The 17836-nt window shown below is 42.4% G+C and overlaps 1 protein-coding gene across 3 annotated transcripts in view; it reads right to left on the bottom strand.

Moving 5' to 3' along the window:
- Window positions 1-17836, bottom strand: part of KCNMA1 (potassium calcium-activated channel subfamily M alpha 1) — a 742538-nt gene that overhangs the window by 229512 nt on the left and 495190 nt on the right. For all 3 annotated transcript variants that reach the window (XM_054982574.1, XM_054982573.1, XM_054982572.1), the window contains exons 10-11: window positions 5545-5655; window positions 1707-1812 (exon numbers count right to left, since the gene is read on the bottom strand). In XM_054982574.1, the coding sequence (XP_054838549.1) occupies window positions 1707-1812; window positions 5545-5655 (217 nt within the window). The remainder of the gene's footprint in view (window positions 1-1706; window positions 1813-5544; window positions 5656-17836) is intronic.

The following is a 17836-nucleotide window of genomic DNA, read 5'->3' as shown; positions in this document are numbered from 1 at the left end:
CTCTGTAACCTTCCTCTTGCCTGCTTTGCGGCTCTCTCTCTGTTTATTCAAAATCCTTATCTCAGGGACTATCCAATCCTTCTGGCTGTCTCCTTCTCTTCCTAGTTTTGTACTTTCTCTGACTCTCTCTCTCTCTCTCTCTGGCCTCCACAACAGCAACAAATGATTTCAGAATCTCTACCCATCCTTTAGTTAGAGAGATTGCTAGAATGCCTATTCTACCTTTCCTGCCTGGCCAGCTCTCTTGATATAGAGGGAGACCTCCTGCCCTGGCCCCCCCCCGCTCCTCTTGCTACTGTTTGGTGTAACAGGAGAAATTTGGGCAGCCGGGGGGGGGGGAGGAATTGGCATTACGCCAATTCCATGATTTTATTTCTGCCACAAACCTGAAAGTACAGGTGAAAGGGGGAGGTGGATTTCAATCCAAAGAAAACTAGGTAATCAGAAAGGTTGAAAGTAAAAGAAAAACCTAGGGTCTTCCTCATTGGTTTAAATTTGTACAATACACACCATATACTATATTGTTTTGATTACAGCACACACATTAGAATACATAAAGGAGAATATTAATAATTAATTTCAGACGTGTAAAAAGCTAATTGAAAACATAAAAGAATTTAAACAAAAATATGGTAATTTACTTCTACTAACCAGGTCCCATACCTGTATTCCAGCCATTTGAACGACTAACAATCACCACCTTGACAACCCGTCGCCACTAATTGTGCTGATCTACTAGAACAAGGAAGTGAAATTTACATCTTCCATAATTTTTTTTGCATCCTGTTGGTGCGAGTAATCTAAAATTGTTTTAAATAACTTCAGAAGTTATAGTTTATTATTTATAAAATACACAAAAATTAATTCAAAAATTGTTTTCTCTTTTCTCTCCCTTTTTTAGGATGTTTAGTGCTTTACTCAGCCATGGTATAATCTAAACAATATACTATATGGTGTGTATTGTACGAATTTAAACCACTGAAGAAGGTCTCAAGGCTGAAACACATTCAGTTTACATGTGTTTCATGATATAAATAACAGTACCTGATAACCTGAAAGATGCCTGTAAATGTGTGACATCCCCATGTGTATAAGGATAACTGTTCTTAAAAAAATTTTACATTGGGGAAGTTATTCATATATGTAACTATAGCGGATAGATTTTTAATGCACAGTCTTTGATTTTTGGAATTTGATTAAAGATTTTGTAATTTAATATATTTTTCACTTTTTAATATATTGATACTCTCACATACCTAGAAGTAACATCACCACATAGTAGCAACAATCTACGATTTACCCAAATTAACCCAAAAATCAATGGTGAAGACCATAGACTTTCCACTGAATACTAGAGAATCAACATCCAGAAGCGAAGTCGTGCAGTTGATCTGACGCTGATCATGAGGACTCCCTGCCTAGTCTCCCAAGGGTTACCAGTATGCATTTCTTTAGCAATAAAAGACAACCACTTCTGTCCTAAAGCAATAGCCTCCTGCAGATTTTATTCTAAAAGGAGTTCCAGAATTGACGGACGAGGTAGAGGGGAGGTAGATAACATCAACCGGAGTATTGAAAACCATGACCTTCCTGGCCTCGTGGGCTATCAGAATATTTTCTGTAATAGCTTGGGAATAAATTTAGGCATACCCTTGGTTAAATGTAGACAGCAAATAGTGAGGTAGAAAATGGAAGGAAGCCATTACCTTTACTCTAGCCAAGTCATGCGGATTGAGAACTGAACCCTGAAAAAATTCCACCTGAGTGAAGTGTCGTTTAAAAAGAGCTTCCAACTCAAGGTTAGGGGAGATACTACATTGAGAAAGAGAAGACAAAATAAGCAAAATCATGCCATGAATATCATCTTTTTGTTATTCTTCTTTAAATGATGTTTTCAAACAAAGGAAGAATAAAATTTTGTAAAAATTCTGTAATGTAGGCACCATTTCAGTATTTTCATTTTATTTCTCTACATTCAGTAAGAAGCGTTTTTTTTTAAAGAACAAGGAAAGATAGTACCTTTCAAAGGCATGTGCCAGTTTGGTGTAGTGGTTAAGAGCGGCAGGAATCTAATCTGGAGAACCGAGTTTGATTCCCCACTCCTCTACTTGAAGCCAGCTGGGTGACCTGGGATCAGGGCTCTCCAGACCTCTCTCAGCCCCACCCACCTCACAAGGTGATTGTTATGGAGATAATAATGACATACTTTGTAGACTACTCTGAGTGGGTGTTAAGTTGCCCTGAAGGCCGGTATATAAATAGAATGTTTTTATTAATGTTGTTAGATTAGATATGGATTTTATTAAAGGCTTGATTCCTCTCCCTTCTTATACAAAAGTAACCTGGACACACTGGATATGCTTTGCCCTAAGATCCTGAAAAATTGTTTAATTCTTTGTTTCACTAGGGCGTTACAATGGGGATATTCTACAATATAATAATAACATTAAATTTATATACCGCCCTTCAGGACAACTTAATGACCACTCAGAGTGGTTTGCAAGGTATGTTATTAGTATCCCCCCCAAACACCCTGTGAGGTGGGTGGGGCTGAGAGAGCTCCAGAGAGCTGTGACTAGCCCAAGGTCACCCAGCTGGCTTCAAGTGGAGGAGGAGTGGGGAATCAAACCCGGCTCTCCAGATTAGAGTCCCACGCTCTTAACCACTACACCACAAACTGGATCTCAAGAACAGGTGCACATTCACATCACAGAACTGTTTCTTATAAACAGTTGCAATTCTAACTCCATACGTGAGTTCTTTCTCTCTCTCTCTCTCTCTCTCTCTCTCTCTCTCTCAGTCCTGTGGATTTTTATCCTGCCATTCCTCCAGGGAGTTAAGGTCAGGTTCTCCAGTATTTTCTGCACTTGAGAAATGTGATCTTTGTTATTAGGAAGAATCCTAAATACTGCACACTTGCAGGTGTTACTTTCAATATGTATTCCCTGATTTTTTTTACAACAATATTTTGATTTTTAAAAACCCCTGTGTGTCATCTGTGTTTTGCTTTATCCCACACGTCACAATCATTATGACCCCTTTAATTGTTTTGACTGACAGTAGTTAGCTATAAGAGTTCTGATATCTCTCATTGGGAAATTGCCTCCAGCTCTCAATGTAGCACAAGCTGTTTCTTACAGGGACAGGTCAAAGCTGCTTACAAACAGCTATGTTTTTTTTTAAACTACCTGTTCTGGCAACACATGTCAATTGTGATGTAGAATTTTATTTTAAGGGCATGTTCACGACAAACAGCAAACATTTTTAGCTTTCATGACTACTGGCAAGGACATTCCTAGGCAATTAATGCTTCTCAGGAGAAAATGAGGCCCAATCCCTCCCCCCCCCCCCCCGAATAATTCAAATGGATTCGACGCCAAAAAAACATTGCTGTTCTTTAGTCTATCTCTTTTCTATTCTTGGGCCTGTGCCACATTTTGTTTTTTAAAATTGTATGCTGCCTTTCTGCCCAGTTAAGGCCCAATTATGAATTTGCATTTGTACCTTAAGTTTTATGAAGCAATCTTAGATTTGGGAAAGTTTTTCCTTAAGAGTGGCTCACACAAGAATACCTGCAATGTGTGTGTGTGTAAAATGCTGTCAAGTCACAACTGGTTTATGGTGATGCCAGCAAGGGGCTTTCAGGACAAATGAGAAGCAGAGGTGGTTTGCGACTGCCTTCCTCTGCAGAGTCTTCCTTGATGGTCTCCCATTCAAGTACCAGCCCTGCTTAGTTTCCGAGATTTGACGAGATCAGGCTATACCATGCTGCCTCCCTGCCACTGCAACATGACGCCTTACATATTTAGTCACTCATCTGGTTGCCTGTGGCAAGTAAGATTTATCTGCATGTGGCCAGGAAAGGCAGTTTTGGGACTTGGGGGAGAAGGTTGTCTCTTTTTCTCCCTCTCAGTGTGCCACAGTTTATTATAATTTGAGCCAGGTTTGCATCCACAGGTCGGATTTTGGAATGTCTCCTGCATATGTAGAAGATGGTAAGACCCTGCATCGGCATTTCTCCTGTGATTGGCCAGAACTGATTTTGATTTGGGGTAAGATTATAACGCATGCAGTAAAGAGAATTATTTTTGGTTCCAAGTCTCTGATTTGTAGGAGAACAGGTTGTAGTGTAAATTAGAATCCATTGCCAGTTTTATTTCATTATTTGGATGACTTCCTCTTTAATGAGCTTATATTTAATCCTACAACAACAGGAAAGGCTATAGCAGGTAGGCCAGTGGTTTTTAAATGGCTTATCCATATATTTCTACTCTCCCCTTCCTTCAAGCAGATGACAACATACACAGCCCGCCCCCCAGCCCCACATTTTTTTCTCACAGCAACCCTGAGGTAGCTGAGACTGAGAGAAAGAGACACAGAAAGAGATTTGCCCAAGGTCACCTAAGGAGTTTCAAAGCTCAGTTGGCACTGAAGGCCAGGTTTCCCAAGAATCACAGTGCAATCCTAAGCAGAGCTCTATGCCATCTAAGCACATGGACTTCAGCCAACTTAGAAGTGTGCAACTCTGCTTAGGAGGACTGCACTGTTAGTCTGGCACTCTGAGCACTATGACACACTGTCCTAGCCCCTCAGGAAATCCTTTCCCCCCTCTGTTTCTCTGTGGAAGATATTTGCCCCAAACCTAGAGCTTCACATAAGCATTACATTGGAATGTGACATCACTTCTAGGTATTTTCTGCAAGTGACCTCGCACCAATGATGTGGCACTGCTTTTCAGACATCCCCTCCCCCCACCTATGCTGCCCTGTCAAGAGGGAGGCTGAAGTGGGAGACCAGGTTTCCCTGTTTGGGTTACACGCTCCATTCCCATGGGATACTGGCCATAATTTTCAGGCCTCATCTGTGTCTCATATGAATTAAAAGTGCTCTCCGGAAATCAGCTGTGGTTCACATTGCAGGGGGAAATTTGTAGCACTGGTCAAGCTATCGTTTAAGGAAGTCTGCTCAACATTTATTTAATTAAATGTGTTTGTTTCGTTTGTTTATACCCCAGCATTCTCCCCAACGGGAACCCAAAACAGCTTAAAGAAGCCTTCAAGGAAGCTCTGGATTCCAGGAAAAAAATTAAAAACCACTGAATTAAGCACAAACATTTCTTGATTGTTTTAAGAAAATAGTTAGGTCAGGCCTGCACAATATTTGACATACCAAGCCAAATGTAGCCCAGCAGCCATATAAGTATGGGGAAAGGCACAGTAAACAATAGAACTGCACAAAGAAAAAGTTCATGAGTTTTAACTGGTTTAGGTATTGTGCACCTCTATTGTAAAACAATGTTTCTTGTATAAAGCCGCTGCTATGATCCAAGGATCCATTTGTTTGTGTATTTTGTATATGCCCCGGAATTATGTGTAGTTTCTTCTCTTCCAAAGCAACCCTCCAAATCCCCCAGCTGCTCTTTTTTACTACCCCAAATTGAAAGAAGTGGTTTGACATAACAGAACCTCTTCCTATGGTTTCAAGACCTTTGTATTTTATTTCTCTCTTTAAGAAAATAATATTTTGATCTGTATGGCTACTTACTTATGCAGAAAGACGATTTCTACGTTGACATCATCCCTGTCCTTGTGTAGGAAGTCCTTCAGGAAGTTGGACACACTTTCCAATGTGATGTGACCACAGACAACAATGTGCCTGGGACAGAAAAAAAGGAACAGTTGAGTTTGCTGAGAAAGCAGTGAGGGCTGAACACAAACAAGCTTGCCAAAGTGGGAGAAGAAGGAATTTGTTGTGAGGAGAGGGAGGAACTGATAGGAAAGAAAAGAACCCTGTTGAGGTGAGGGGTCTCCACTCCATTCCTGGAAAAAAAGAAAGGAAAATACAAACACCATGAAATAGGTAGAGACCAAAGTACTTCTGGGATTCCTCCTCAGCTGCCGAAAACAGCTATTGTAAACTGATGCCCAACAAGTTACACTTTTAATAATGAGACAAAACAGACAGGTGTGGGCCAAAATGGGAAAGAGGGCAGGTAGAACCACCCTGCCTTTGCAGAAAAAGAGAAAGAAGCAGAGGTGGAGCAAACTGCCCCCAGCTTCCCACAACCTAGATGAATATGTGCTTCCCTCACACTGCTAAAGGAATATCCACAGCTGCAGAGGGTGGCATGCAGGAGTCATCCCTAGACAGGTGGTGGGATTGTGCTGGAGGAGTGAGGTGCTCCCTTCAGATACAGGCATCATCAGGGGATGACCCGTGTCATCCTCATATTGCCAAAGTTCACCTTGGAAGGAGTGTTTGGGCTCTTAGGAAGTGCCCTCTCTGCCCACTTGACTCATCAAGTTCCCACAAAGGTCCCCTCAGGGACAGTGGGGAGGCTCAGAGCCAAGCTACAAGTGACGCCTTACACAGTTTGGACACTTATTAGCTTCCCTCAAGTTTTGATGGGAAATGTAGGCGTCCTGGTTTTACAGCTTGGCTGTCCATTACAGCTGCAAGACCAGGATGCCTACATTTCCCATCAAAACTTGAGGGAAGCTGACAAGTGTCCAACTTGTGTCAGGCGTCACTTGTAGCTTGGCTCTCAGTCAAAGCAATCACAGAGTGTTTGCAGGAAATCCTTGGCCTCCAAGACAGCCTGCTGCTGCTTTGGTGGGCTGCATCTGAGTCTAGGGTTTTTGTTTCTGCCCAGGACACCCCTCTCCAAAGATCACTTGACTGCAACATAAACAGAGACCCTTCACCCCGCCCCTTCTCTTTCCACTGCCATTCTTTGTTCCTGCTTGCATGTTTGCATTTTTCACTCCTTCCAGTCAAATAGTGAACATGAATCCCACGCCTATCAGCAAGGAAGCAAAATGGTCCTCCCTAGGGCTGGTCGGCAGAGCCTGGGCAACCAATGGGAAGGTTGAAGGGCAAGGACCTAGGAGGGCATATGACATCAGGGTTGACATCATTACATCACTTCCAGATACAACCTGGAATTGGCAGCCCTAGGAATCACTGGAAATTTTATGGTAAACTCTTTGGTTTTACCATGGAGTTTCTGGCAATTCCCAAAGCTACCCACTGCCACTTTCAGGTTGTCCCATAAATAACATGCTGGCATGTAGGATGCCTGCATTTTTTTATTTATTCTTCTCTCACCACCAGTCCAAGTCATGGTAGGCAATGGAGGCTACCCACAGACTAGGCAAAAAGTTCTGCTTATTTATAAGGCTACCCAGTGAGGACCAGACATACTCATGCCAGTATTTCATGGAATAGAATAGACAATGTTTACTCTTAGCAAAACGCTGATTTGGCTAGCTTGCTGTCAGGACTCCCATATGGAGGTGAAGGCATCTCTGGGTGCATGCACACCTAGTGGCAGCTCAACACACCTGAGGTTACTACCCTCAGTAGGGTTACCTAGTCTGGCTTGGGAAATTCCTGGAGATTTGGGGATGGAGCTAGGGGTGGGTGGGTGGAATATGGGAAGAAAACAAAGCTCAGTGAGAGTGTGATGCCAAAGAATCTACCTTTTTATACGAGATTTTATATTGGCCCAATGGTACGCTCCCATGTTCTGCTCCATCTCCTCTTTGCTGGCACATACATTTAAATATCTTCCTTCTGTGCTTTTTCTAACCTTTTAAAAATGTCCTCCATTCCTACCCTTGTATTTTTACCTCAGAAGTGAGACAATAATGGGTGAGGCATTGGTTGAAACTCTCCAGAGGGATGCGAGAGGGTGTGAATTCTCTACTGAAACCTGATCCCTGCCTGAAGATGAGGGATACAAATCCTGACAAAAACATAGCCAATGAAGCTTTTGTGGTGATAAAGTGACCTGAAAAGCTCCTCCATAAATGACTACATGGTTGCTTAACATGGAGATTTGTTTTTGTCTTTTACCTTAAAATATTTATTTTATATATTTTTGCATTTTATATAACATTTCTATTGTCTACAATCTGTGAGCTGTATAAAGTGACGGAGAGCGCTGTCAAGTCATAGCTGACTTATGGCGATCCCTGGTGGGGTTTTCATGGAAAGAGACTAACAGAGGTAGTTTGCCATTGCCTGCCTCTGCAACCCTGGTCTTCGTTGGAGGTCTTCCATCCAAGTACTAACCAAGGCTGACCCTGTTTAGCTTCTGAGATCTGACGAGATCAGGCTCACCTGGGCTATCCAGTTCAGGGTGAGCTGTATAGACCCACCTGTTAATAAATGGAAATGGATTTTTTAAAAAAAGAATCTGCCCTCTGAAGCAGCTATTTCCTCCAGGGGAACTAATCTCTGTAGTTCGGAAATCAACTGTAATTCCAGGAGAACGCCAGGCCCCACCTGGACGTTTGCAACCCTAGCCCTCAGTCCACCATCCTGCTTTGCATGTTTTCATCTTGCCTCTGCCCACTGCCTCTGCTGGAGGCAGCTAATGTGCCTCCCCTGCCCTATGAATCTCTAAAGACTGTGTAGCCAGCCTCATGTATCCAACAGGACTTCCTAAACTTTAGTAAGAGTTTGGAAAGGTCTCCTGGGCAGGTGCTTGCTTAAGGGAGTCAGGAGGGGAAAGCTTCTAAGTGGGGAGGCAGTGGCAGTGAGGGAGGGGTGGCACACAGGCTAACTGCACCCTGAAAATCCGCCATACAAGGCCACATGCTCACCATGACTCATTACAGAGCCAGGCTTTCCCCAGAATCAGCATCAGCCCTTCTCCCAGCAGCCCCATCCGGTGTAATGACACACCTTTTGCTTGCACAATCATAGCAAAAAACAACGCCAGTAGTAGCACCTGACAGGTTCAAAATGCGCTTCACATTCATCATCTCAGCTCAGACATGAACCCATAGTTCATTTTGACTATGGTTAGCTTGTTCAGCCACGATTCGGCTAGCAAATGATCACTCCAATCCAGATTCACCAGGAAAGGTGCTGGTTTCACCACATTCACTTTGGCCAGGCATTTCTGTTGCTGGGAAGCGTCCAAGAACAGTGCCATGGGAACACACCAACAGTAAGGCAGAATAAAGACCAGGACGTCCACATTTTATGGTGCACAAAGTCATACTGAAAACTGACTGTGATTATTAAGCTAACTTCAAGTAACAGTCCGTCTTATCCTAATGAGCCTTTGTGAGAAGAATGACCCATGTCTGGACAATCACACTAAGAATAGTAAATTTTATTAAAACCATAGTTTCTTCTTAAGTCTGAACTGAGCCCATGTCTTGGGAATCCTTCTAAACTAGACCTGGATTATTATTCCTCCCTTCCCCACAATACTACTGAGAGAAAGCTGGAGCATTGCTGCTTGTCTAAAGCCACTCCGTGAGTTTATGGATGTGGCACAACTTGATCTGAATACTTTCCAGCTTGGAACATGTACTTTTATCCACTCTGCCACACAGACGCAGGAATCTGTTATCTCATTCCTTTGAGTGTCATACCTTCTCTGCATTCAGATTTAGTAATTATGTGATTACCTTTCATTTTACAGTTTATTATATGTGACTGCAAATCATCCTGGAAAAAAAATCTTTTGTATGTAAATAGAGGACATAAAGCTAGACCCATTTGTTTCACTGGAAGAAGGTGGAGAGCCTAGACATAGCATGTTATTATTCTTTGCACCATACAAGAAAAGATGTGACTCTGTAATGTGGCAGAAGACACACTATTTAATTTACAGTCAGTCCTTGAACATAACACCAGAAGAGCATCCCACTGATTTCAAAGGGATTCATTCCCTAGGATTGCAAACCAGATAATATCAAAAATGAGCAACAAATGGATTCGATTTCTCATCAGGGATGTGCTGCCATTTAATATTTCTCGTGGCACAGCCTCCAGTGCCTTGTAACTTAATTCCAACTGCATTAACTTGAAAGTAAGCCCCTTTGATTTCAATTGATCTTTCTTTCAAGTAAGTGTGCTTCAGACCATGGAGAGGAGGGCACTGGCTCCCTTCCTGCCAGCTAATATCAATGGGATTTATTTCCAAGTAAATTTGCACCTTGTGATCTCTTATTGTATTGAAGTCTTGATAGTTATCTGAGTATGTAAAGCAAGTCACATTAGAAACCGGGACGGAATTATCCAGATGTGAGTTTAGGCTTTCCATTACAACATAGGTCTAAAAGCACTCTTTATTGACCATTATGACTACACAAATGGAAGATATATGCTTCCAATCGTTAGTCTTGCAATTTACTTGCCTTTTTTTATTCCCTTTGATGAAGCATAGGGTAAACTATGACAACCATTTCCCAACTGGAATCCTACTGGAGTATGGCACTTGGTAAGCTTGTCATAGGTAACATAAACGCACATTAAGCTGACTTATGCTGAGTCAGACCCATGGTCAATCAAAACTAGTACTGTCTACTCTGGCTGGCAGTGGCCCTTCAGGCTATCAGGTTGAAGCCCTTCACATTACCTACTTTCACATCAAACTTGGGACCTTCTGTGTGCAAAGTTGATGCTCTATCACTGAGCCACTGCCTCTTCCAGCCAATGGGCTAAGAGAATTTCATCATTCCCTCGTTCCTCTCAACTGGTGTGGAAGAATAGGAGAATTCCCCTCACAACTTGGCAGGACAAAGAAGCAATAAGTTATCAAGTTGTTACATGTGCACTGTGGGAAGTTGGTAAAGGCCCATCTGTATTCACCCCTGGCGGCAGAAAGAAGCATGGCTGCTGTTCATATTTATCAGGGAAATAGCACCAAGCTGTTCAGTATTCTGAGCTCAAGGAGGGGCACCAGGCCTCTTGGCCAGGCAAGATGGGCATTCTTGTTGGCTGGCAACTGAACTGACAGCAGGTGGCAGATAATAAGCAAAGCAAAGCGCTTTCAAAGGTAACATTTAGACTGCTCAGGTCACTCCTACTTCATAATTGTTCTGAGCACATTCCAATAGCCATGGACAGGGAAAAAATCATTGGCTAGAAACAATGAGAGAGAGACAACAAGACAGACAGACTGGGCAAGCAATCACCATCCATGTAATTTAGCATTAGGGATATTAGGAGTGCTTGCCCTTGCTTCATAATTCCATGCTTGACTAAAAATGTGAGGAATAATTGTGTTGGTCTTGTTGGTGGAAGGATAATGATGCAGAACAATGGATAAATCAATAACAAGCACGAAGACGTTATTAAAATTGCCACTCAATGTGGCTGTACTTGTAGTGGCGCCATTAGTGACTGTAAAAGTACAACATTATAAAAACACAGCACATTCTATATAAGGTTGTTTGATTCAATGGGCCAGAAAGAGCTTGTGGCATGCACATTTTAAAAAAAACAATAATTTTTAAAAATCTCCAGATGTTTATTGCTAATTTTAAGACAGTATGTGCAGTATTGTTACAAGTCAACACCTTGTGCGGAGAATATGATGCACAGAGGGTTTGTGGGTGACTGGAATCAAGGGGGGCCTGACTGATCACTCCTGAGAGCACTAGGGAGGGAGAATGCAGAAATCAGCAGTGTGATGCCATGACGTCATGTCAGATTTGTACCCAGAAGTGACATCACGGTGTCATGCAATGCTCTAGGGATTCCTGAAATCATTATAATTTTTACCATTGGGAAATTTCTAGATTATCACAAAATGTTACCCACTCCATTTGGCTCTTGCCTATCCATCGAGGAGCAGCAGGATCCCAAGGCTGGGAGATTGGCAATCACACTGAGGACCTTAGAGCTGGGGGGGGGGGGGTAACAGGAGACAAAAATGTGGCAGGAGGTCAGCTGAAAGGAAAGAGTAGGCCTGGAGCAGGAACTGGGAAAGAAACAAACAGTATAGAAGGAAAAGGAAGGGTAGCATTGGTGAACAGAGGAGCAAAGGGTCAGGGCTAGTTCTCACCACAAGGAGTGGCTTCAGGCAGAACAACAAGAGAATTGCCTCCTACAGTTAGCGGAGTAGGCTGGCCCATCCTTCCCCACACTGCTCCTGCTTCCTTCTGCAGCAAAAGTGTACTTTGCTTGGGATGACAAAACATCTTGGACTGGCCCAACAAAGGAGCAGAGGATGTCACAAGGGGGTGTGGTGCTTTAGATGCACCCAGACGCTGCCTCTGGGGTGCATCTAAAGGGTGCATCTAAAGATTTTCTAGGGGAAAATCTATTCCTCTCCAGTGGACTCCTCCCTTGTCCAATAAGGAAGCAGAGGTCCCCCCCCACACACACACACACACCGCCGCTAGGAGTAATGAGTACGACTACTGGATTCACCTCAGTGTGATCATCTTTAACTTTCTCCTCAAAGCTTTTTAACAAGCCTGTAAGAACTACATTATCAGACTGGCAGAGAACAGGTAAGGTGCAATGTGTTTTTTAAAATTCCTAATGTACTAGAATGCATAATGAGATTCAAGCATTAGGCACCTCAAGCAAATTCTAAACTGAGTTACGGGAACAATGGTACACAAGAATCCTACCAAAGACTCAACTGAGCATGATATTCAGTCTCAGACAATACAAAGAGTAGCCATCAGCAGCACAGCAAGGCTAATGTCTATTTCTAGATGAACAAAAAAGGCAAATACTATTAATATAGGAACTAAAAACAGATGATGGCCTCAAACATACAAAGAGCCTTAATGAATCAGTAAGGTTGGCCTATGCTTAAATGTTCCTATTAATGTAGATATAATATAGTCTCATACATCTGGTCAGAAGCTTCTGGTGTGTGTGAATTTATATAAAACTGCCTGAACATCGTGATGCATCCTTTGTCTCATCCTACCTGCTCTCACCAGATTCCCCCCTCCCTGAACTTAATTGCTTATTTGCAGGGCTTTTTTTCTGGGAAAAGAGGTGGTGGAACTCAGTGGGTTGCCCTCGCAGAAAATGGTCACATGGCTGGTGGCCCCGCCCCCTGATCTCCAGACAGAGGGGAGTTGAGATTGCCCTCCGCGCCGCCGAGTGATGCATAGGGCAATCTAAACTCCCTCTGTCTGGAGATCAGGGGGTGGGGGGCACCAGCCATGTGACCATTTTCAAGAGGTTCCGGAACTCCGTTCCACCGCATTCCTGCTGAAAAAAAGCCCTGCTTATTTGTCAACAGTTCTCCCAACATCTCTTTCCTTAACGCTGTAATGCTCTCTACTCATATAATGCCTGTAAAAATACCTCCTGATCAGTATGAACAAGAAAAATGAACTTCCCACAACAGGTTAACCAAGACACACTCAGAAGCTGTGTGCTATAGGATCATCATCTTGCCCCTTTGTGCATAAGTGTAATATCAATGGCTGATGGCAGCCATTCACAGTGGGGATGGGAAAAGGCTGTATCTCAGAGGCTGTCGCTGAAGGACATAATGGCAGGATTTTGTCCCAGCCGCTGCAGCTGTTCACAATGGAGAAGAAAGAATTAAGGTGGCTGTGACTCAGGTTATGTGAGAATGAGTCAGTGGGAAGAATTACTGATTCAGTCCTTGCTCACCTCAAAATATGGCTGCTGTTGAAAATTAGTTTTTGATGGAAAGTAACAGATTCATCCTCCAAATCCTCCACATGAGAAAGGCCTCCACAGGGATGGCAGAAGAAAACCCTCCTTATAAAAGTTCAGCATACATTATCAGCCGTCCACTGCTTCCCTCTCAGGTCTGAGGCTAATCACATTTCTTTGTGTGCATCTTCCTATTCCTTATTCTGCTCCTATGACTGTAATCCTCTTCTGTTACCACACCACCACATAACTAAATCTACACATTATTACTCACATATAACAACTTCTATCTTTCCACTCTTCTCTGTCAAGTCTGGAGCCTCCCTCCAGTCCAAGAAGACTTTCTCTGCTGGAAGAGAGGGGCCAAAGGAAGGCTTCAAATCTGGCTGAGCAGAGTGGTAGGATGCACATAACTATCTTTAGTTAATTTTGTGTGGATTAGGTTGGATGGTGCAGAAGAAGAGAATTACCAATACCTGTAGGATCATGACGCTCCAATTCTGGGTCCTATTAGAAATAATATCCTACTTCTTCATACTCTTTTTCTTATACGTCTAAGAATCACTGTTTTATTTTGCCGAGCTTCCATCTTTGCAACCAAACCTTCAGTCACCTATGCGGCTTTGCCATCACAGCACATGATACCCTCTGCCATGTGGTACTACTCTACTGCTGAAAGGAAACATTGAATTTTGAATGGCAAATATCTATTAGTCTCTGTGTGCCACTTGGCACAATTCAAGGGTGTGGACAGCAGGTCAATCTCACTATTAAGCAGAAACTTGCTTGCCTGCCCACCTCTATTCTCCAGCTGTCCTCCCACACATACCTTCTACCTCTTCCTGACTATAATCAACACAACCTGTTGTCCTTGGCAGATCACATCCATTATCATCCCATCATCTCCTCTGGATGGGGTACTTCACCCTCAATCCACTACCATCTGCCTATATCACCTGTTTCAGTCCAAAGCTGTTTTCCTTTGAACAATCCCACATAGTCTTCTGATTTAATGTTAGGTATCATGCTGTTAAGCTCTACTTGGTGACTTTCCTATGACCCTCTTTCCAATGTTCGGCATTTAAACAGCAAGTTGTGAACCGGTGTTTTTTAAATATGGGACATACATCTCCCCCCTCCCCCCATGGTCAACAACAAATCGGGTGGGCATTCAGAACAGGGGTAGGGGGTGGGGCACATTCAGGATTTTAGGCAACCCCTTCTCTGCAATGTCTTCTGACAGCAATCTAAGGTAAATTGTTTTATAATGCACCCTGAAGATACAATTGCAAATCCCAGATTTCTCTCCCAGACCTTTAAAAAGCGGCACAAATCGAACATCAAGGAATTGAATTATGGCTGTAAGGCTGTGAACTGTATGCATATATCATAAACACACTTGTATTAATAAAAGTTGGCTTGCCTGAAATACTGCTTTACTTTTCTACTTGTGGCTGGGTGGGGGGAATATGATGATAATGAGAACACATAGTGCATGTTTCAGAAGCCTGATGGGACAGGGGGAATCTGTACCGTATGGATATGAACGGCACAGGAAGTACAGGGAGGGATGAAGTTCAAGAAGCTGTATGTGTCAGAGAGGGCACACAGTCCAGAAAAGGAGAATTCTGAAAAATGAGGGGATTAGGTGAAAGGGAAGGTAAAGAGGATCAAATCCCTTCAGGATGCTTGGAAATAATTTAAATCCACAATAAGAGAAGCTAAGATAAAATATACATAACAGATTAGGAAAGACATCACCAAATGTAAAAAGAAGCCATAGCAGCTAACATGGAAAATCAAAGAAGCAAACAAGTGACAACAGGAAAATTACCCAAAGCAGATGAATCATACGTTTTGACACAACAGATCTGTGCAATGAGGAGTTTATTGCTTAAAAATGAACAACAGGAATTTTAAATATATAAGAAGGGACTTCTGTTATCTTAGTTATTCAAACATTTATAGGCTTTCTTGAGGCTCTAGCTCTTAGTTCTTTAATCTTGGTTTTTGTTTTGATAGCAGCTGACCTTGCTCAGCTTGAGCAATTATCTCTCACTCCCCACCCTTTCTGAGACGCTGAACCATGCCTCATTTTCTGGGCTGACTAGTAGGGAAGGAAATTGATCTCTCTCACTTATTCTAGGTGGCAAACTTGTGTACTCTTTGCTGTTTCCTTTTAACTAGTTTGCTCTTTGTTCCTTTAATCTCATTTCTGTTCTGTTGCCTAGCCGGCTGGTCCTTTTAGTGGCCACTTTAGACTGCTGCTGGGTGTGTGAGTTTCTGCTTTCTTTTCTCAGCCTGGTTGTGGGAGGTTTTATTCTATTTATTTATTTATTTTAATTTATTTCACTTATCTTATTGTTTGATTCTGATCGGGTGGGTGGTGGAGCAAGGGAAATTAGAGAATAAGATTAATAGGGTGTAACTACTCTAATTAGTAAGACCTCGCTACATCCTAATTACACAGCTGATAGCACTATTCAGCTGCATTTATTTTTCCAGCTGTATTGTGATAACGCTAGGAAGTTGAACCTTACACTACTGCTGTGTTATTATAATATTTTAACTTGTCTTAACAAGTAAAACCTATACTTGGAATTTAAAAATAAATGGGAAAGAAACGGGGCTGCCCATTCAATGATATCCCTGCTCCCTGCTCTAAGCAAAGTAAAATGGAAGATTTCTTCCCAGAGGGACTCTCAAACTGCATTAGACAGACAAACAGATACCAGTGTTTGTCTGAAGAGTCAGGGCTGTCTCCAATCTCCAACCTGCAACACCTACAATTAGACGAAAGCCAGAAGGAACTGAATTTTAGTGATCTTTCTGAAATTCTGTTATCAAGAAATGGAGGACCAGAACCAAGTAAAGCAGAAACCCTGGCCTATTTAGCCAATCAAACAGTACTAATACGTCAGACTCTTGCCAAGATCTATGATAAATTGGATCTGATAACCCAGTACTGCCAGGGACAATCATTGACTAATCAAAAGACCCAATTAAATAATAATCTTCCTCCTGGGACCTGTCCACTAAAGGAAGTGAAAGGAAGGACCTCTGGGAGGACTTATTTTGATGCAGTTCCCCATTCAATTCCAGATGAGGACTTTCGTCAGGTTGTGTTAAAGATCTATCCTTACCAAGAGAGACATATTAATTGGCTCCCAAAATGGCGTGCTAAACTACATCTAGCCTTCTTACTGAATGTACCACATATAGACTTAAGAACAGTAGAAAGAATCCAGGGTCCAATATACTATGATCATATTCTACTTACATTCTTTTCCCCAAAGTTATCAAGACTTATTTTGGCTAAAAGCAATTTTTTACAAATATATGGAATAACTCCCTTAAAGCACCTCCATGACCCACTAGTTAAACCAGTGGTTCTATTAAAATGTTTTATCTCTGAAAGAAGGAGTTGCGATAGCAAGATGAATAGGTCTAGTGACAACATCGACCTATGTAAAGATTTACCACCATCTTTAGACCAGAAAAAGGATTCTAATGAAAGGGAAGGCAAGCAGGGAAAGTCATCCCCCAACAATAGAAAGGAAACTAAAGAAGTAGTTGATCTGAATCCAACTAATGACTCCTCCAACAATTTAGCTAGCAAATTCCATGATCTAACCGCTACATCAGCTTTGGACTCAATTGAAACCAACTTGTTTATATCCTTTTCCAACCTGGACTTACAAGAACAAGGCAATATGATAAAACGTTTTCAAGTTCTTCAACAGAAACTAGAGGATCTTCATCAATCCTCTCATAGAAAATATAGCAGGCTTGAAACGCAAAGTCCTGCAGAAATGTACTCCACTCCAATTGCCCAAGCCAGTGCTCATGATGGAGCTCTCAGTGAGCTTGAAGTTAGTAACATGGAGCATGAAGGCAATGCCCCGCTGCCCCTTGAACCTAGGATTGTAATTAGGAAGCCCAAGGCTTGCACCACACAGACCCCAGATACGATCTTGCCATTTTCCCAAGATTGACTCCCAAGCACCTCTGTCAAAATCCTTTCATGGAACGTGGCGGGATGGACATCTAGGATAGGGTCTCCAGGTGTAGCTGAGTTCCTCAACGACTTTTCAATAATACTACTTCAAGAGACCTGGGCTCTGGAGGATGTGTCCCTCCCAGGATACACAACCTTTACGGAGAAAGCAATAAGAGGGAGGAAAGGGGGGCGCCCCAAAGCTGGCCTCTCAAATGCTCTGAAATATGATAGAGTAGAACTTCTGGAATCCTCTTCTTCAATATTAGCTATTTATTTGGTGCTCAATGTCTGTGCCCTTATTTTGGTGACAGTCTATATCCTTCCTATTTCTAATAAAGTCCATTTAAATCAGGCTTGGTCTCACTAAGAGAATCTGATAGATAGACTAACCATCCTCCACCCTAGAGCAAAGATTTTGATGGCAGGGGATTTAAA

The sequence above is a fragment of the Eublepharis macularius genome, chromosome 6 (assembly GCF_028583425.1).
Source record: "Eublepharis macularius isolate TG4126 chromosome 6, MPM_Emac_v1.0, whole genome shotgun sequence".
NCBI classification, from domain to species: domain Eukaryota; kingdom Metazoa; phylum Chordata; class Lepidosauria; order Squamata; family Eublepharidae; genus Eublepharis; species Eublepharis macularius.
The sequence above is the reverse complement of the archived record's forward strand: the minus strand, read 5'-3'. Positions and strand labels throughout refer to the sequence as shown.